The sequence below is a fragment of the Pagrus pagrus genome (assembly GCF_965226575.1).
Source record: "Pagrus pagrus genome assembly, chromosome: 3".
Lineage (NCBI taxonomy): Eukaryota > Metazoa > Chordata > Actinopteri > Spariformes > Sparidae > Pagrus > Pagrus pagrus.
The window spans coordinates 717925-740383 of NC_140187.1; the positions used below are offsets into that span (position 1 = coordinate 717925).

The 22459-nt window shown below is 45.8% G+C and overlaps 1 protein-coding gene across 3 annotated transcripts in view; it reads right to left on the reverse strand.

Moving 5' to 3' along the window:
- Positions 1-22459, reverse strand: part of grm7 (glutamate metabotropic receptor 7) — a 232835-nt gene that overhangs the window by 72864 nt on the left and 137512 nt on the right. For all 3 annotated transcript variants that reach the window (XM_084349688.1, XM_084349689.1, XM_084349690.1), the window contains exon 5: positions 8619-8756. In XM_084349688.1, coding sequence (XP_084205814.1) covers positions 8619-8756 — 138 coding nt within the window. The remainder of the gene's footprint in view (positions 1-8618; positions 8757-22459) is intronic.

Below are 22459 nucleotides of genomic sequence, written 5' to 3' on the forward strand. Positions count from 1 at the left end.
GAGATGGAGACACATTTTCCTCCAGATGGGTCTGAGTCCTCTGAGACGGTACACAGGGTCCATAATGTCTTCAGCCAAACCAGAACTTACACTGACGCTCCAACCAGCTTCCTTCTCTTCATCCAGAACCGACATCTGGGCTGAACAAAGTATAATCATAACGTTGTTAATAATAACAACAATAAGTCAGAATTATGGGATGAAACGTTGTAGTGATGAGATCAAAAGGTAGAAATCCATAATTAAGAGAGACATTCCTCCTGTGGGACCGTTCCTCTGATCAGCTGGAGCTTTCTTCTTATTTCTCATGGTTTCTGAACTTTGTGAATCATTTCTGCAACAAATTCTTAATAATGTTCTGTATTTACTGTGTAATACGTTAAGTTATTCCTTTCTTTGTATAAAAAGATTGTGTCAGGTCGTCCTGGTTTGTAGCAGAACCGCTCTGTCAGCTCCTCCGGGACTAGATTCATCATGTATTTGCCTCGTTAACATCATGTAACAGTTGTTTCCTCCTGTATCACTTTCATTTGTGGTGCAGTTCTGTTGAATAATGAACCTGTAGGTGAACAGACTTTTACCTTGAGCCGGGTTTTTGCTCGTTTGCTCGCTCTCTAAATAACATCCAACATTTCATGTTAGCTAAAGACAAATATCTGCATGAATGTTATGATGCGTGCAGATGGCAGCACGTCACACGGCATTCACACCGAGGATCTGAACACAGCGAGAGCATCAACACCTTTACACCGCTTTAGCTTTCAATCCTGGAATCTGAGGTCTCACAGGACCGCTGGAAACTTATTTTACTGGTTCAGATTATTTTTATATGACATCATGATCAGTACACATTTATTCATCACAGACAAAGACTCTGCACTGCAGCGCAAACAGAACAACAGAAGATCTGCAGAACAACAGAAGATCTGCAGAACAACAGAAGATCTGCAGAACAGCAGAAGATCTGCAGAACAGAAGATCTGCAGAACAGAAGATCTGCAGAACAACAGAAGATCTGCAGAACAACAGAAGATCTGCAGAGCGATCTGAGTGTTTTTATTTCACTGTTTCCTGTTTAAAACATCTGTGGTGAACTGAAGGCCCACGAGTGCACTTCCACTTCGTCTCCATCGAACTGGTGGGATTAAAACGACCCGGCGAGGAGAAACACACAAACAAAGAAATGAAGCTGAGGCAGCGTTTGTTCTTCATTTGTCTCTGCTGTGCAGCCTGATACATTAATAATGAGAGGGGACACAATGGAAGAGGCAGTTTGGCCGAAGATGAGTGAAACACAGGAGACGCCACATCAACACCGCTCCTGAATAATCTCATTACAGTCAGGAGCAGCCCAGCTAGCCAGGCGCTAATAGCATGACATCAGCAGCCTGGTAGTGCTACAAATCACAGCTGAGTATTATTACTGAGCTGCAGTTCAGTTTTACAGCAAAGTATTAATATTCATCCTCACCAGCCTGTAATATCTTCATCTGACCGCTGAGTCCACAAACACACGAGTCAGACGTTGACAGTGTCATATCTCCTCCTCCAAAACCTTCTGCTGTTTGTTCTCCTGTCACTGGTTCATGATCTTGTTGCCTGTCTGACGTCAGAGAACACAGATCAGTCCACATCTTCCCATCATGCATCACATCAGTGCAGGATGAAACACATCACAGGTCAGTGCTCCTGCAGCCTCGGAGCATCTCTGTAATAATGTCATTCTACTCCACAGAGCTGAAGATGCCTGTGGTGAACAGACAGTGAGACTCTTATTGTCCGCTGACAAACCTGGAAATGAAGAACAACACGCTCACAGATGCAGCGAGCTCGGCAGCGACAGATGTTCGCTGCCCACTGAACAACTGGTTCTGTTTGCTCTCAGCACCATGTTCTCCTTAATAACAGCCTCACCATCTGCTTCCACTGTGACTCCTCCTGACCCGCGCTGCCGTCACATCGTTAGATGCTGTTTTAGGTAAACTGAGGGGAGCTGGCTGTTCTCTGCACCGACACCACCGGTCATTACTCTGCTATCTGCTGCCGTGCGTCTGCAGACTGCAGGCTCTGTTTCCTCTCCTGTGGCAGAGACCTCCAGCTGAATGTTATCTGAGGAACAGAAGTCTCTCTCTCCTCCGACCTGCTCATATCTCACTCTAACAAACACACTGAACTGGACTCACATCGCTGTGGTTTTATCTTCAGTCGCTGCTGCTCTCCGGCCTCAGACTGTTACTGTGAGGAGGCTGCAGGACCCACAGCACCTGGAGCTGCAGGTGTGTCCTCCGCCTCTGGTTCTGGTTCTGTATCCTCTGTTCTCTCTCTGCTTTAGAGATGAGATCTTGAACCTAAATGTGGTCTCTAATCAGGAGGGCCACCTGAGACCACAGTGAGGAACAGATAAAGACTGAAGGAACATCTGAGCTGTGTGTTGGTGCCTTGTTCTGAGTTTGTCCTGTGGACCGTGGACTATAGACTGTGGACCGTAGACCGTGGACCGTGGACTATAGACTGTGGACCGTGGACTATAGACCGTGGACTGTTCACAGGGCTGAAGAGTGCAGATTTTACAGGTTATTAAAATCGTGTCACATGTTCAGAAGTGAGCAGCAGCAGAGCAGCGATCAAACGTCTATACATTCATGTTTGCAGAAGAAAAGCTGCTGCTCAGTGTTTCCTGCAGCAGACTGATCTTCTGACTGAGGAGAGAAGGAAGCAGCAGCTGGTTGAGAGAATCTGAACTGGTTCTTGAGAACTTGGCTGGTCTGAAGTCAGATTCTTAACTACATGTGAGAGCACGACCCAACACAATGTCAGACGCTTCCTGTCCTCACTGAACCTGTTAAATATGTGAACAATTCACACGCAAGATCAGATTGGAGCCGTATTGGCGTCACGCTCTCTACACAAGCGGCATGAATAATAATAGAAACAGGACGTCAACACGATGGTTCGTAGGTCCAATCAGAAATGAAGCTGATTTTGTCGCTGACACTCATCACATGCAGTCAGGAGACGGTGTCCTGCTCTCTGCAGGCTGTGATCCTCTGTTAACACAACGGTACTGATGTTAAAAGTCATGACCTGTAATATTACTGTCGTCTGTCCCGCAACTGAACTGAGCTCTCCGACCCAACAGAACACAATCATCACCTTTGTTTCCTCGTTGGTGATGGTACAACTACAGCCTGGTTCAGGTCCGAGGTCATTCACTCCTCTACTGGCTCCAGACCCTAAATCTTCAACAAGCCTGGTTCTGGATGATTTCATTTGTATCAGTGGCAGAAAAGAACTGAATTACTGTGTAACTGAGACAAACATCTGAGTTTTGTCTCCATCAGTCTTGAACTCTTCAGGGACTTTAAACACAAATGATAGTTTGTTATCTGAACAGCTCGACTGATTAAACTGAGGTTTAATTTCCAGTTTGATCTGAAGTCAGACTTCGTATCATCACTAACTGCACTGAAGACAGAAGTGCATGAAAGAGACAGACTTGGTAAATGGGTTAATAACACGAGTAATTGCCCCAGTTGTTGCAGTGAGATGATGTCGGGAGGCATCAGTGTAAAAGCAGGTCACAGAGTCTCTGCTGCTGCCAGCGGGCGACCACCTGCTGTGATCATCTCCATCTCCAGCAGCTCAGGAGGAGTAACTGCTTTTATAGATTCACACCTACTATTCACTTTTCTTTGTGTCAGCATCCGTCCTGATCCGATCACACAGCTGAACGTAAACTAACTGGTCCATCACTGAGACGAACAGACGCAAAGAAAGACAGGTCATGTTTTGATTTAATGCTGAATCAACAAGAAGCTCCAGTGAGTCAGAATTATCTGTAGCTGTTTCACAGTTTGTTCAGTTTCTCCTCCTGAAACAACTCTTAGAATCGCTACTTCTGTTAATGGAGTCTGGTGATGATGCGTCACTGAGGTCAGTGTTGGATCAGTTAAACAGACTGTTCACAAACAGCTGCTGACATGTCATCTACATCACAGTGACTCCTTCCTCTTCCTCTTCCTCTTCCTCTCCTCCTCCTCCTCCTCCTCTTCTTTTTCTTCTTCTTCTTCCTCTTCCTCAGCTTGTCCTCCTCCTCTTCCTCTTCTCCTCTTCTTCTTCTTCCTCTTCTTCTTCTTCTCCTCCTCTTCTTCTTCTTCTTCTTCCTCGTCCTCCTCCTCTTCCTCTTCCTCTTCCTCTTCTCCTCCTCTTCTTCTTCTTCTTCCTCCTCTTCCTCTTCTCCTCTTCTTCTTCTTCTCCTCCTTCTCCTCCTCTTCCTCTTCCTCTTCTCCTCCTCCTCCTCTTCCTCTTCCTCTTCCTCTTCTCCTCCTCCTCCTCCTCCTCTTCTCCTCTTCTTCTTCTTCCTCCTCCTCCTCTTCCTCTTCTCCTCTTCTTCTTCTTCTCCTCCTCCTCCTCCTCCTCCTCCTCTTCCTCTTCCTCTTCTCCTCCTCCTCTTCCTCCTCTTCCTCTTCCTCTTCCTCTCCTCCTCCTCCTCCTCCTCCTCTTCTTCTCATCCTTCTCCTCCTCCTCCTCCTCCTCCTCTTCCTCCTCTTCTCCTCCTCCTCCTCCTCTTCCTCTTCCTCTTCCTCTTCCTCTTCCTCTCCTCCTCCTCCTCCTCCTCCTCCTCCTCCTCCTCCTCTTCTTCTCCTCCTTCTCCTCCTCCTCCTCCTCCTCTTCCTCCTCCTCTTCTCCTCCTCCTCCTCCTCCTCCTCAGTATGTCTTGGCCTCACAGAGCGGTCCACCTGTGACCGGGTCACTCGGGACCGATGCTGATACCAGGTCTGACCAGCCTCACACTCTGCAGACTGCATCCTGGGAACATTAACTGTATTTAATAAGATGGATGAGAGGTTTTAATCCCTGACAGCTGATGTAATAAACACGATCATGCAGTCGAATGTAATCACTGTGTTGTCTTCACACGGATAACGCTGCTGCCATCATGCAGCATAAAGCCAGCGAGCGTGACTACGTTCACTGAGAAGAAGCCACCTCCTCTCAACAAGCGTCCTGCTGCAGCGTGGCAGCTTCGTGACGGCAGTAACAGCTGATGGCTGTTCTTCACTCAGGATGTTCATGACGCTGATGCGTGGCCACAGACTCACACATACATTAAACTGCACCGCCCAGGGTGTCACGTTCATTTTCTACAACGCTTGTAAAAGCATGTGGACTGTTTCAAGGTGGGACACATCCATCCATTCATCCTGTTCAGGGTCGCAGAGGGCGGGAGATTATCCCAGCATGCACTGGGAGAGAGGCAGGGTACACACACAGGGAAACACACACCTACACACGAGTGTCCTGCTGCTGCAGGAGGAAACCAGGGTGGATGGTCCTGACCAGCCCGGTCGATCACCACCGATACACAACAAACCTGCATCCTAGAAATTACTATTATACTTTATTCACCTTATTATCTCCACCAGCGTTTTATTATCGACTCTCTACATGTGCAGTTTGTCCTGACAGAGATATTCTGGCAGCAAACACATTAAACTTGTTGTCACTGAAACTTTAACTTGAGAAACTTTCCATCATTGTGTTGAAAAAATACATTTCTAACATCATAATCAAACAAATCTGTCTCTCAGGATTTATATGTAAAAATGGAAACTCCTTTAAAAATGGCCGTGCAGAATGAGTCAGCGCTTCCTCTGAGCACAGCACCAGAATAAAATGTTGGCAGTGACAATGTTTCTGCAGAACACAGATAGGTTTATATTTGTACGTGTGACAGGATGTTCACATTGCATCCACATGAGCTGACTGTCATGTCGACAGGTGGAGGAGACGGTGGCGCACCAACGGTCGAGACTCAACATTTGTAAGAGCTGGATGTTTTCACCTCGTGTGTCAGACAGAACAACAACATGGTGTTTTCTTCACCACGTGGTTCTTGTGCCTAAACCTAAACAAACAGTGACTGTTGGACATCATATGTGAACAGTTTGTCAGCACGCTTTATTTTGAAAGTCTAACTGGATTTTGCGTATAATGTATACGTGCTAACTTGAGCAGCGAGGTGTATGTAGAGCGTCACAGCTTGAAGCTTCAGGCTGCTGCTGATTTCTGGGTCTGTTGTTGAGGACTCACCAGCCACACTGAAGCTGAGCGTGTTGTTCACCAGGACTCCCTCAGACATGTGATGACATTTGAACCTTCTCGCTGCCACAGCGCTCTGCAGCTGCATGTTTTATTCATGTGTGTCAGTGAACACTGAGCGGTGCCGTCTGTAACGAGCCGACACAGTGCGACGCATTAAAGTTACTTTCTGGCTCATAGCAAAGTATTTAAAACCAAGCCAGATAATAAGAGCAAATATATGCCAGAGACAGTAACGAGATGATGTCATATCGTTTTACAGTAGAGTACAACGTACATCTGCTAAGGATCGTTCCTCAGCAGCTCTGCAGGTTAAATAAGTGTTGGATGGAATGGACCCACAGGACACAGGTTAGGGACCGGTGGGTCCACGGGCCACAGAGCTCGTTTAAAAGTAAAGACTGAAACAGAGTCTGTTAATATTGAATATCTGCCAACCACAGCCAACACAGCCCTCCTCCCAGTGTGAGCACTGACGTTCAGCCGCAGACTCAACCAGCAGCACCTGCAGAGGACACACAACTGCAGAGGACACACAACTGCAGAGGACACACAACTACAGAGGAGACACAACTACAGTGGAGACACAACTACAGAGGAGACACAACTACACAGGAGACACAACTACAGAGGAGACACAACTACAGAGGAGACACAACTACAGTGGAGACACAACTACAGAGGAGACACAACACTACAGGAGACACAACTACAGAGGAGACACAACTACAGTGGAGACACAACTACAGAGGAGACACAACACTACAGGAGACACAACTACAGAGGAGACACAACTACAGTGGAGACACAACTACAGAGGAGACACAACACTACAGGAGACACAACTACAGAGGAGACACAACTACAGTGGAGACACAACTGCAGAGGACACACAACACTACAGGAGACACAACTACAGAGGAGACACAACTACAGAGGAGACACAACTACAGAGGAGACACAACACTGCAGAGGAGACACAACACTGCAGAGGAGACAAAGACAGAGACACTACACAACCAGGAAGAGGTCCAAAATAATACAAAAAGTTGCAGTGACCACTAAAGACATCAGACCAGAGTGGTCCTCGTGCAGGAGGACAGAGGGCTTTTATATCGTCCTGAAATGAGTTTATGTGTAAAATAACACTTCTATCCTGAATCAGCGGTGACACTCAGTGCCTGCAGTGCGTCAGCGTCGCTGCAGCTCTGCTCTTCCATATGAAATGTATTTCCTGACCAGGAACACACCAGGTGACATGGAGAGATGCTGTAGGGTGAACAGGTCCAGACTGTTACACTGAACTATTCAAGCTCTGCACCAACACTGCACAGTTCCCTTTATGAAGGCGTTGGCACTTACTCACTACTGAGAACAGCATGAGGTCATTGTACAAGTGTTGTATTAAGTTATTATAATTCCTAATTTCTTTCCAAAAAGAGGAAAATAGAGACGCTGCTCTGCGTCTCGCCTGCTGCTCTGCGGTGCAGAGGGAGTCAATCATCCTGAAACGGCACAGAAGGCGTGTTCATTATGTAATTGAAGGTTTAGTTCCAGGGGGCTCAGATGATCCCAGCGTCTCTGTGGGTCGGCTTACAATGTGTGGAGGGAAGGAAGGGGAACGAGGAGCTACAGGGGAACGGGAATTGTGACGATAAATTAGGCGCTACAAATTAATCTGGAAGGGTACATGACTGTTTGTCAAACTCACATTTTTAAATATGAATCAGATGAATATCATTAATCTTACCGAGAGGAGGCGACGAGAGGAGGGAGAACGATCACAAACAGAAACGCATCAAGACGAATCCACAGAAAAATAAGTACGACAAGATAATGTGTTCTTTTGTTCTTCAGTCAATACTCTTAATAGAACCGGTTCATTAGTGCTCAAGGTCTGTTCACACCATCATATTGGGTCACTAATTGCTATCCATTATTGATTGTGGGTTAGAGAGACTTATGAGTTTCTGTTTACTGTTTCAAATGCAGCTAAACTTTCCAACAACCTCGATGAGAACTGATGGTGTTCATTAGTTCTGTGATATCATCTGCTGCCTCTCTCTGAGCTCAGAGCTGTATCGGATATCAATCTGTGAAATAATGTTTACGAAGAATTTCCACCCGTTTGTGAACTCTGGCCTCCGTCTGACAGTTTCAGGATCCCTGATTTCCTCTCTGCTGGAGTGTCGTATCCTCATGTTAAAACCTTTGTATTCAGTGAGCGACCGGAAGCTCCGAGATCTCAAATGGATTTCAAAAGACGTCATTTACGTCCTTTTAAAAGCCGAAATCTTCACTCTAGCTAATAAGCTACAAGCAGTATCGTAGGTGTACAAGCTCGACCGCACATCAAGGGTATAAATAACGTCCATTAAAATTAATGTGTGATCTCTGGAGGCTTGGATTACAGCAGACGGGCTGTATTTCTTGCAGGTTTTCCTTTCTGACTGTACACATCCCCATCGATCGTCACCAGTAAGGCAGCGTAGCGTGTTTAAAGAAAGTAAACTCACCTGTACACTTCCTGCTGCTGTCGTCTTTCTTGGACGAGCTCATCAGTTTGCAGTTGAAGTTCTCCTCCCAGTACTCAGCGAACCACACGTTCCTCCTGTTGTTCTCCAGAGTCCGTGATGTGAAGTACGCATCGAACCCTGAAAACAAGACCAGCAACAGGTCAACAAAACAAAAGAGGTTCATTCATTAAGCTTCAACAATCACGGCCGAGGCAGCGCTGAACGTGACAGCAGCGCTGAAGTGTGAAGAGCCACAACAAACAAGATGTGTTTCCTAATGTGTTAATGTGCTTCATCTGTTCTGCACTGAGATCATCGCTTTCATGTCTCATAGCTGCAGAGGCAGGTTCTCCAGGAGAGGCGTCGCTCTTTTGGCCTGCAGATAAAAAACATCATCAGATGAATGACAAAGCGGAGTTAGGGTCAGCCCTCCCAGCAATAAAGAAAGGTCTTGTTGGCAGCTTCTGTAGACGTTAAAACAAACCTTTGTAAGGTAAAACCTCCTGCCTGCAACACTGGCTGCTGTATCACGGCCCAAACACATGCAAAGACGGCAGTAAAGCGTTGCATCTGGTCATAAAGAGTTTGGCAAGACATGAAGATCTCAGAGGAATGAATAGAAACTGAGCCCGGATCACCAGAAATAGCTCCAAACACATAACCTCTGCACGCAGCACAATGGGCTCAGAGATGCAGAGGGTGGTGAGTAGGCTCCTCATCACATAAGTCAATTAAGAGATTATCGGTAACTATGACGACAAAAACTTCAAAACAAGAAACAGGTCAAAGGCTACAGAAAGATATAACCATGAACACACAGACGATCAGAACAAGATCAGTTTAAGACAATTAAGACACAACGGGCCAGAACCTGACACATTCACGTCACCCTGCAGTGATTCACATCAGCTGTACTCCTGGTTTTATATACAATATCTCATTTCTGCCACCAGGAGTCTCAAAACCAAACACAAGACACTGTGGAGGAGAGTCGGTGCTGATCCAGACCTGCTGGAGGAATAAACACCTGGAGTCTCATCAGATTCTGTTCTGATCCAGAGCCGTTCATCAACCTGACTGCAGCAGTGATCCGGAGGTGACCTCCAATGTCGGGTGTTTCTGTTCTGTACTGTTGACTGCTGACCAGAACCAGACTCTGCTGAGTGCTGAGTTCACTCAGAGGCTGGATGCACCTTTAGACAACCACCACTGCTAATCAAAATGTATCTGACTCGGCAGAGATGCTCACAGACGAGCAAACGTTTGAAAGCTTTCACGTTATGGTTCGTCTCGTTCTGACTTCCTGCTTCACTCTCTGACTCTGGTTTGAACATTGTTGGAAACATCTGGGATAATTTAAGAACACAACTGACATTTGAATACAGATTAAATCTTTAAGTGAAGCCTCTCTGTGTTTAACGTTACCTCGGGAGGCAGCTGGATTTAACAGATCACTGGAGGAATGAACAGAAACAAAGACGAAGAAAAACAAAGAAGATTTTCTCCATGAAAACACGATTCACTGACTTCAGTCAGAGTTTGATTCACCAACCGGCTCCTCTCCTACTGTTGATCTGATTGGTGGAAGTTAGCCTCTGACAGACGCTGATGGACAGATGGATCGTCCAATCACCTGCCAAGTTCTTTTGTGGAAGTATCTAAGTAACAGTTTCTGATGGTGACGACCCAGATGGTTCTGTGGCACAAATATCCTCCATTAACTAAATGTAACTACTGAGTTTAACACTGAGCAGAAACATCACTAACGTCTCTTAGTTTCTCCTTTAAATACTTTCTTTGCTCCTCTTCTGGGCGCAGACTGAGTGTGTAGAGGGAGAACTGAAGTGTGGCTGTTAAAACACCAGATGAAGATACTTTCCTCTCTCAGCAGGTAGAAAAAGGCCTTGTGACGGGAACACGTGACGATTGTATTCTCACTCATCAGACTCTGAGGTTCATTTTAAAACATAATTCTTATCAAATCACTCGAGACTGAAAAATACATAATATTTCCAAAAGCATTAGCAATCAACTTCATTTTCCCTCCGCTGACAGGTTCGTCTTCTCCACTCGATCACTCGGATCCTCACAACAGTCAGAAGAGGAAATTGAGTTATAAGCAGAGAGTTTTTATCTGAAGAAGAGCACTTCATCATCGGCCTATTCTCTCTGTAAGTGTCCTCCTGATAGGCAGCTCAGCCTTTTTCTCTCCGTCACTGAAACTGATGAGATGTCCTTGACAGCCTGTGATGATGTCACAGACGCATACATTTTAATAAATTCTGACAGGATAAAATTAGGAGCTTGACCTCTATAAGTTTCCCTGCATGGAGCTTCGGCTGAGGGGGGAGGAGGTGATGGGAGGAGGTGATGGGAGGAGGTGGAGACGGAGGTTAAAGGCAGACATAAAGGAGAAAAATTGAATAGAGGACGGGAGAATCAGAGTTGAAGAGACTCTATTACAGAGAGAGATAATTCATAATTCACTCAGTGATGTGATCTCAGGATGATCTGAGCCTTTCACACACAGGAGGAGTGGAGGATGAGTGTGTGTGTGTGTGTGTGTGTGTGTGTGTGTGTGTGTGTGTGTGTGTGTGTGGAGGGTGTGTGGGGGGTACTGAGCTGCCTCCTGCTGCCCAGGGCAGATATTACACCTGAGGGTATCTGAGAGCATCTGGGAGCATCTGAGAGCATCTGAGAGCATCTGAAAGCATCTGGGAGCATCTGAGAGCGAGAAGCTGATGTTTCCTTTTCAGAACAAACTGATTGTTTTCCACCAAAGAGCTGAAGCACAGTATTTGAGTAGATGTATTGTTGGGCATTGATAGTAGGGCAGGTGTGGTTATTAGAAATGAATAATTACTGATAGTAATTATTAAAATTAAATAAAAATTAATAAAATTAATCTTCAAATCGTTAAAACGGGGCACCACCCTGAAATCAGGGACCAATAACCAGACCAAGATTAGTCTCAAAGAAGGGTTCACTTTAAATGTAAATATTTGTAAAATATTTACATTTAAAGGAACAGTGAAGGAAATGAATCCGAGCATCACAACCAGTAAATGTTACAAAACATATGCACAAAATAATCACAGAAAACTGCTATGTACAATATAATAGACTTTATTATTGTTAGCAAATTGATCAAATCAATAATACTTTCAATAAACACAAATCAATTACTCAAGCAGAGCAGCTAAACTATGAAAAGAAACTATGAAACTATGAAAGAAAAACTCAAGCACAAATAAACAAACAAGCAGGAGATGTGGATGTGTGTGTGTGTGTGTGTGTGTGTGTGTGTGTGTGTGTGTGTGTGTGTGTGTGTGTGTGTGTGGGAGAGAGACTAAGAAAGATCTCAGAGTTCAAAGAGCTGAACCACCTCTCAACATTAAAATACTCCTGGGAGAAGGAGACAGGGCAAACCTGCTGCCCAGTGTGTCAACATGCCACAACCTGAGACACACACACACACACACACACACACACACACACACACACACACACACACTGTATATACTGTTTATATAATTAATGTAAATCAATCTTGGTGTTGTGTTTGTGTTGTTATTTGTTGTGTTCTGTCCGAGTGTTTGGACAAGTTGTGTTTTGATACTTTGGCAACATTGTTGTTAAACTTTCATGCCAATAAAGCTCCTTTGAATTGAATTGAATTGAAAGAGGAGCCAAGATGGCGGTCGTGGTCAAATAAACAATATGGCAGAGAGCCAAAATGGCGGTCACACTCTCTTGGAGGGTGATGTCACGTTAGCTATGTCAGGGGCTGCAGCCCTCGCAGGGCGCATTTGAAGGCCAATTACATCACAACGCTGCGCGAAGGCTGTCCCAATTCAAAGGCTCCTTCAAACGCAGCCCACAAATGCAGCCTGGCCCTTCCCTCTTTTTGGAGGACGCACCGCTACTATCCTTCGCGGCCTCACATATCCCAAGATCCTTTGCACACCGCTCAGTCCCGAAACAGAAGAGGAAGCAAGAGAAAATGGCGACATCAAGTGGCGCAGACATGACATTCAAGTGTGAGTCTTGGGTTTATACTCGGTTTTTACTCATTTGAACATCCAACGCCAGATATGTTAAACTTCAAGGGACTATAAAACCTCCAGATGTTAACTTTCAGTTAAAATACGTGACGCTGGTGATGCTGTGGTAAATATAGTTGTTATTCACCAATGAGTTAATGTTTATTCTGTAATGTTGATAATTCAATTCAGATTTGACACAATGTACACACGCAAATAAATGTACACGTTTGATAGATTTGAACCAAAACAGACCTTAATGCATGAACACCTGGTGACGCAACCAGGAAATACTCCGAAGGCTGGACCGTCCCATTTGACAACGGTGGACGCGGCCTTCAAGGTCTCTCCGAAGGACCCGGACTTCGTGGACCGCAAAGGCCGCGTCCTTGAAGGATGCAGCCCCTGAATTTGGACACAGCCAGAGTGTTCTGTTGAAAGGACTACAAAAATGGCTGAACAGGAATTGGGGAACTCACATTCATTTGACTACAAAAATGGCCGACATGTGACTTGTAGACGTCACGCGAGGATACAAATTAAAAAAGGACAATGATTTTGCTGAATCATGTGTCTAGAATTCCAAAAATGGTGGACGTGAATACGTCACCTGAAGCTAGTCAAATGAACGAACGCGCGAGATTTGAACAACGGCAATGGTTACACCACCGTTGGCTTCATGTGCACTTTGATTGCACAGGAGATGAATTTGTAGGGAAAGTGACCTACGGTCCCACAAAAGGTGGACGTGCTGCCACGAGGCTTCTGTCTCTGAAGTCATAAAGGGAGATATCACGAGACACACGTGTCTTAGAAGAGGTCATCGACCATGAGTCTCCAACAGGTCGCTCATAAGATTATGTGTGTGCATGTGTAACCCCTAATGTGTGTACATGTACATGTGTGTTAGTTAGAGAGAAAGACAAGACAAAGGGCTAACGCCCTTAGCGGCGGCTAGCTAACACTTCCAGAGTGGAGAGGCTCAAATCAGCTGGTGATGAGTGAAAAGGAGAAACAACCAGCATGTTTTACAACGTAGCACTAACAGCAATTAAAAGGGACACGGTGGTCCACAAACTCACAAACAATAATGTAGCTCACAAGCACACAACACACGCTAACTTATAGCATCTGCCCAGACACTCATTAAGCCTCACTTGTAGTCGTGTCTTCCTTCATCCAGCTCGCTTCCTCGGCGTGGATTAAAGGCGGTTGCAGCTTCTGCGTTGGCTGTTGAGACAGCGTGGTCGACGGGCAATAAGAAAACGGGCAAAGTGGGTGTTTTCTGAGGAAAAATGAAATTATCCTCCGTCTGCAGGCAGGTGAAGAGAGGCTGGTTGCACAGCATCTTTTCTGGATCCGGAGCGTGTTCGGTGAACACGGGGCAGTTTTGGCTCGTCCGGCGAGATGAACGACTGCGGCCTGGGCGGGAAACATCCAGACATCTGCAGCTCCATTAGAGTAATAGTTGCGTAGGCGAAAGCCGACGCTTCCAGCGACACGTAACTCTGGGACTGCAGTTAAAATGATCCTGCAGCTGTATTTATCTCCTCTGGTGGCAGCGGGACCGACGCGTTCAGGTGCGCTCACAGACAATGGGACATGAGTTTCGAACCTGGGGGCCCTGTGACAGGCAGGCGCCACCTTATGGGGCAGTACACTGTGGGGCAGTTAACTATGGGGCAGTACACTGTGGGGCAGTTAACTATGGGGCAGTACACTGTGGGGCAGTTAACTATGGGGCAGTACACTGTGGGGCAGTACACTATGGGGCAGTACACTATGGGGCAGTACACTATGGGGCAGTACACTGTGGGGCAGTACACTATGGGGCAGTTAACTATGGGGCAGTACACTGTGGGGCAGTTAACTATGGGGCAGTACACTGTGGGGCAGTTAACTATGGGGCAGTACACTGTGGGGCAGTACACTATGGGGCAGTTAACTATGGGGCAGTACACTGTGGGGCAGTTAACTATGGGGCAGTACACTGTGGGGCAGTTAACTATGGGGCAGTACACTGTGGGGCAGTACACTGTGGGGCAGTACACTATGGGCAGTACACTATGGGCAGTACACTATGGGGCAGTACACTGTGGGGCAGTTAACTATGGGGCAGTACACTGTGGGGCAGTTAACTATGGGGCAGTACACTGTGGGGCAGTACACTATGGGGCAGTACACTGTGGGGCAGTACACTATGGGGCAGTACACTGTGGGGCAGTTAACTATGGGGCAGTACACTGTGGGGCAGTTAACTATGGGGCAGTACACTGTGGGGCAGTACACTATGGGGCAGTACACTGTGGGGCAGTACACTGTGGGGCAGTACACTATGGGCAGTACACTATGGGGCAGTACACTATGGGCAGTACACTGTGGGGCAGTTCACTGTGGGGCAGTTACCTATGGGGCAGTACACTGTGGGGCAGTTAACTGTGGGGCAGTACACTGTGGGGCACTAAACTGCGGGGCAGTACACTATGGGGCAGTACACTGTGGGGCAGTACACTGTGGGGCAGTACACTGTGGGGCAGTTACCTATGGGGCAGTACACTGTGGGGCAGTTACCTATGGGGCAGTACACTGTGGGGCAGTACACTATGGGCAGTACACTGTGGGGCAGTTCACTGTGGGGCAGTTACCTATGGGGCAGTACACTGTGGGGCAGTTAACTGTGGGGCAGTACACTGCGGGGCAGTACACTGTGGGGCAGTACACTGTGGGGTAGTACACTATGGGCAGTACACTGTGGGGCAGTTAACTGTGGGGCAGTACACTGTGGGGCAGTACACTGTGGGGCAGTACACTATGGGCAGTACACTGTGGGGCAGTTAACTGTGGGGCAGTACACTGTGGGGCAGTACACTGCGGGGCAGTACACTGCGGGGCAGTTACCTATGGGGCAGTACACTGTGGGGCAGTTCACTGTGGGGCAGTTACCTGTGGGGCAGTTAACTGTGGGGCAGTACACTGTGGGGCAGTACACTGCGGGGCAGTACACTGTGGGGCAGTTACCTATGGGGCAGTACACTGCGGGGCAGTACACTGTGGGCGGCCATGACGGTTTCCTCTCCTCACACTTTGACACGATTCTCAGCCCGAGTCTCTGCGGCTGCAGAGGACAGCTGTGCTGCTGCCGTCTATTTAAAGCTTTTCTCTTTTGAGACGATGAATAATGAATGTAAACAGAAAAATGCAGCTGTTGTTTTTTACAGTGATCCTGATCCATGAAAAGCTTCTGGTTTAAATGAGTTTCAGGCCGAACTTCACTATACTCCGACAGTTAAAGCAGTCTATATGCATTCATTCTCCACGAGCTCTCCGACTGGTCCTTTCTCCCCTCGAAGCTCCACAGAACAAATGAAGAGACATTAAATTGTGTCTGACTGAAGGGCAGATTATTCCTGCAGCATTTCCTCGCAGCTTGAAAGGAAACTAAATTAGAAATGTCCTTGTAATTACTCTTCGGAAAGGAGCATTAGTGCAACAGTATGCGGAGCGTGCATCGGAAAAAGTGGGGATTCAACAATAATTGCATCTGGATGTAACCTCAAGGGCGAACACGGTGTTTGATCTTAATTTATATGAATCCCTGATGGGACTTAGCCTACTTTATGGAGCATATAATGTCAGATCTTCAGGTCCTGAGGAGAAGCTGCAGAGCCACTGAATATAATATAATATCAACCACCTACACTGTTGTTTGATAAACACACAGAGAAGACGAGAAGGTTTCTCTGCTGCATCAGCGGCTGAACGTGACTCACAGATCTCTGCTAACACTTCGGTTCACAGCTCCACATATTTCATGGTGAGTAGATGATGATTACCAAGAAACACATTAAGATTTCATTGAATTTACCCACAAATTACCACGATCATTTATTGGAAATGATCCCAATATTATTTTAATAAGAAAATGCTGCTATTTTCCAACCAGCAGTTAATGAAGAGCTGCTAATATCTTTAATACATTTAGCGAAAAGCTTCCAAGTGGTTTCTGCTTAACTTCTGCTGATCACGTCATTTTAATTTCTAACTCGTTTCTGTCCAACAGTAAACTGAAGTACATTTTTTAACCTCGTCAATAAATCCACTGAAAAGAGACTCTTCCCCTGAGAATCTTCATGGTTTTCTTCAGTATCGAAGTAATCCAGTGATATTCGTCTGTACATCCACGAGTTCACTGCTAACAGGAGCTGCTAACGGCTTTTTCATCATATTTTAATATGGACTGTTTGACTGAATGGAAACGGACCAGAAACCATGGCTCACAGCTAACTCCTTCTCTTTATGTCACAGTATACTTCCTGTTTAGCATCTTGTGTTTGTTGTACACAAACAGAAATCTCCTATATATTATCATACAGTATCATAATTCCCCCTCGGAGGCCAATAAAGTATTTATGATTGTGTCATTATGTAGAATATTTCCTGCAGCTTGGACGAAACACAAACACAAACTGTCGACAGGAGTAACGAGTGAAGCGAGAAACGAAGGTCTGACCTCACCTCGTCAGAGTTTGTTGTTGCCGTTCTTGTTCGCTGAGAAATGTCGAACATTTTCTGGGTCACAGGTTTCAGTGAGAGCGTGATGTGTCGGACTATTGTGACATGTTATCTCAGTGAATCACTGCCACTGTGTCGACCGCTGCACAGACCAACGTCTCAGATTTTCAGGGTCAGATACTGAGCCTGTGGTCGCTGAAGCAGAGTCTGTCACTGCTGCTGACAGTGTGGAGGCTCTGTGGTTCGGTTCTCAGTTTACTCTCAAACAAATGTCACTTCTTCAGCAAATTGTCTTTTATTTTTAAAGCAAGGAACTGGAAAAACACAAACACGGCCATGTTGAGCAAACAGGCCACTGTTCCACTGGTGACTGGATGATGTTTCACTGCAGCCTGAGAGGAAGACGACAGGACTGAGAGCTGCAGAAGAACTGAAATATAAACTGCGATAAACAAAAAACTGAATTTATCAGGTTAAAAAAAAAATTTGCAATAGTCAACAGATCAGTGCTGCATGTAGTCAATGACACCTGAATGTGACTTTAATTGCAGCGATTGTCACGAGTTTGTTTTTCTCAAACTCATTGAATTGAGCTTTTCAACTTCACCGGTCGTTAACAGTGACATCAGTGACTCTCCCGCCTGCTTTCACTCATCCCAACAAACAATACAGACTTCTCAGATGACCCAGGTAGCACAGCGTTAGCCTGCAGCAGACACGTGTCCTGTGTGCACAAAGATGATCAACTCAAAAAATGTTTAAACTGAAAATCGAACCGGGGATTTGGAGGATGTTGAAGTGGTATTCATGTGTTCATACTACAAACTAAAACTATCACACAGACTGTTGCTGCTACAATATATTAAACACACATGTAGTTATTATTAGATGTACAGCTGCTCTGCACCAGCTGCACATGATGTGATGTCAGTGAGTTACCACTAACGTCTGTACTGACCAAACTCAGAGGAACCGGGTCACTTCTGCCACAGTAAAATTTGAGTTAACAATCAAAAACGAGGGAATAGAAGCAGAAGAGGTGGAAGCTGCTCTCACACTGACCCCAGACTGCCTCACTGCAGCTGTCATTAAACTTCACACACATTTCAGTTAAGAGGCGTTCATGTCAAGAGAGGAAACAAACCAATCACAGTGTCTTTACTCTCCTGGCTGACAGTCATCACCTCTTAGTGCTCCACATGTAGAAGCAGTGACATTGTTTCACTGAAGTTCAAACCTCACAGCGTCGACAGCAGCTTCACTCCTAAAACACTATTTAAATCTGAGGCCTCTCCAACGGTTATTTCTGGATTTACAACAAATCTGGTTACGTCTTTGTTTCAGCACCTGGATCTGTTTGGTTCCCGACAAAAACACCAGGAGAAGAAGAACTTCTGCACTTGAACAGTTAAGTGACAACAATAAGACACAAACACATGAAGGAGTCAAACGTTTGAGCTGCGAATGAGACAGAAGTCAAACGCATGTGAGTGATGAAGTTAGTGTTGGTGCAGGCGGTCGAGTCTTATAGTTACGTTCCCCTTTCAAAATGTATCTGTGCGAACAGTTATTACGTCTCCAGGAGATGACTGTTTACACCAAACTGTCTTCTCTTACGTCCTCAGTGAGAGTTTAGTTGTTTCATCAAATTGTCTTCATCACATTCCTGAGTTATCTCGTGCTGACAGAAGAGTAATCTGATGCTGAAATGTTTCATTTGATCGACTGTGCTTCAGTTTAACGTTACAATAAAACCATGATTTTACCTTTTTGGACTCGTGCAGCATTATAATGTCAAGTTATCTGTTACTTCAGTGCACGTTAACAACAGATATTACTGGGACCACAACACAGAACTGTACATGAGCATTTAATATCCAGGAACTCAAATCATAAACTCGACCCTAGAAACAAATGGGCCACATCTTCACACCTCGACCCGACCCAGTCCACAGTCACACAGCAGGTTTTAACCTCGTCTTCTTATTGTTTCAGTCTGTCTGACTTGTCTTAAAGGTCCAGTTAGTAAGAAAGTTGATTATTGAGTCTCATTTCAAACTCATCAAATACTGACACTACAAATTGAACCTTTAATAATCAGATTACTATTACTGTCAAAAATACTGGAAATGTGTTTGTGCTTCACGTCTTCAAACAAACATGAACCCTCACAGAGTCAGTGGAAACACCTGTTGTGTCTGATAGGCTGACGTCAGAGCTGGTGGTCAGTCTGTGATAACACTGCAGGTGTGAAGAGGTCTGTGGATCAACAGGTCGGTCGTGTGGAAACGTCTGCAGTGAGAGGAAGGACGAACTCCTCATTGATCCAGACATCAGGTCTCAATCTAATCTCAAATCTCTTGGAGGTTTGTGGTTTCGATCCAAACTGAAAAGGTCACTTTCCTTTTCTTTGTCTTCTCAGACCTCAGAAAATATATCCAACTGTTCGTCATCAAAATACAAATGAGAGTACAGCTGCTAACTGCTGCAGGAGCTGCTAACTGCTGCAGGAGCTGCTAACTGAGCTGCTAACTGCTGCAGGAGCTGCTAACTGCTGCAGGAGCTGCTAACTGCTGAGACTGAACCCAAGAGAGGAAACGAGAGTTAGAAAAAAATGAAAGTTGGAGAAAAGGAAAACAAAAGAGAACAAAGATCCAGGAGGAACAAGAGAGAGGAAGTCGGGGATGAGGGAGGAAGCGGAGGAGAAAATGAGCTGAAAATGAGGCACGAAGACGACTGCAGGCTGTGGAGTTTCCCCCTGTGGACGCCGCCTGCTGAGTCTGCAGGATCCAGCTGAGATGGATCCACTTCCCACAGTCAAATATGCCTCTAATCCACAAATCTCAGGCTTTTAATGTCAGCCTGCTGAGGAACTACTGAGTAGACACACAACCAAGAACTAGAGCTAGCACTTCATTATGCATCGGGATTTACAGTATGTGAGCAGCTGCTACATACACATACATTGTTTTTTATGGAGTAATGGGTTTGACTTCAGGTGGTTCTGTTCTCCACGTCATCCAGAAACTCGTGAACATAGAAACATGGAGAGTATTATCCAGCTTACACCACGTCCACCGCTGACATAATGCCACGTCAATTTACTTATCAGTAATTCTGATCACGTCTTGTTTTATGTTATATATTATTAAATATAGTTCCTGAGACTTCCTGCTGCAACATCTACAGCAGCTGAACAGGAAGAAGGAGTTTAAAGGGCTGAGATTTTAAATCCTGGGCTAAAAGAAAGCTGATCAAAATCCGTCCGTTGGAAGCAGCAACGGCCTGAGCTGAAAGATGAAGTCAATGTGGAAGTGCTGAAAACTGCAGTTCATCAAATGGCCACTTGAGGCCGAAGAGCTTCTGGATTTATCTTCTCTCTCACTTCTCGACCTGTCTGCAGTAACAAGCTGCAGAGGAGCTGAAATCCACAGTAACGTCCTTAAAATCAACATTAAACCTTTGAATGAGGAGAAGAGATGGAGAAGAAAAGACAACAGAAGGACTCCCAGTCTCTGGTGAGTGCTGACTGCAGTCAGAGGCTAAACTGGACTCAAACACGCTAATGTACAGAAATATATTTTTAATGCGTGAACACAGTTAGCTTGTTAGCCTTAGCTAGCTTGGTAGCTTCCAGCGAGTGGTCCTGTTTGACCTACTAGGCCCGCCTCAGCTCCGCCCACACTCCACCTGTTGGATAGAGAGGATCAAGCTCCACCAGGACGGCACCGGTTCTGTCCGTCTGTTTTCACCTCGACCTCCTGATGTTCAGACCAAACGCTTGTGAAACCTCCTGTTGAGCGACCGACTGATGTTTTTACACGAGATTTCCCTTTTGGACAGTCCGACGAGATGTTTCCCAGTGTTTCCATTCTTTATGCTAAGCTAGGCTAACCAGCTGCTGACTGTAGCATTAACTGTACACATGATGAATCAATCTGAACGTCTAACTGTCAGTTCTGCTGTTCATCTGGTCCGCACCACAGTCCAGCAGAGGAGTTCACAAGGAAACGCTGTTCATGTAAAACAAGAATGATTTCTTTCTCCTCCTCCTCCTCTTCTCCTCTTCCTCCACCTCCTCCTCCTCCTCTTCTCCTCCTCCTCCCCCTCCTCCAGTGTGAAACTAAACAGATCTAAACTGCAGAGTGAACTTTCCTGTGTTTCAGTCCAGAGAAAATAAAACTGCAGGTCTGTTTGCAGGAGATGCACCAGAGAGCGTTTTGTGAGGATCAATGTCGGCCTACACATTGACTCCCCCTTCCTCCCCTCCTCTTCCTCCCCTCCTCCTCCTCCTCCCCTCCTCTTCCTCCCCTCCTCCTCCCCTCCTCCACCCACTCCTCTCCATCCTGTTTGTTGCTAAACGTAGATCTGGTGGGTTCGGTGTGTACCCATGTGTACGCTGGTGATAGGAGGATGTGGATTTTAATCTGGCTCCATGTTTAAAACATGATCACCATCCGCCAAGATGGATGTCCTCCTGCACACACTGCCCGAGGAAACAGGAAGTGACTGGGAGCTCGCAGAGACGGGTTCTTCATGTTCTGTATCGTTTTCACGGCTGTTCACATGTGAACAGAGGAAATGTTTGTGACTTTAAGTTTCTGTGATGTATGAACCTGTCCTCTGTCCTGTGCAGGTGTCTCATCATCCGTCTGCTTCGATGGAGCATCAGCTTATTTTTGCATCGTGAAATGTATCTGCAGAGAACAAAGTTACACTCAGTAATCTCACAGATTCCCCACCGGAGCTGCGATATGAACCAGTTTACAGAGAAATTAAGATGTGATGTTTGTACTGATGTTTCCCAACTGGACAAAGTGTTTATAATGGACCCGTCCAGAAGCTGCAGCTGATCCTCCTAACAATGACCTCTGGACTGTGACGGGCTGCGCACTACAAATGATCCAGTAATTACAGATTATTTGTCGCCGTGCAGCGCCGCAGTCGACATCTCGTGATGTGACCTGGTGCTGCTGCTGTAACTGTCCTGTGATCTGGACATCAGAGACGGTCTGATGTCCACATTCACATTTACTATTATCTCCTCATGATGTCCACAGATAAACTCAAACTACTGGACCCACCAGACAATAGTTTGTTGTGCACATGTGTGAGGATGTTGAAGACCCTCTCAGTCTGCTCTGTATTATCACATCATGATGGACTGCTGACTCTTCACCGGTGTTCAAGGTACTCAGATTACTTTTGTTCTTACTTACGAGAATCATAACAGGTTGGTTTTGCAATTAAAGTAATTTCTTAATTGGTTACGTTTTTGTGTGAGTC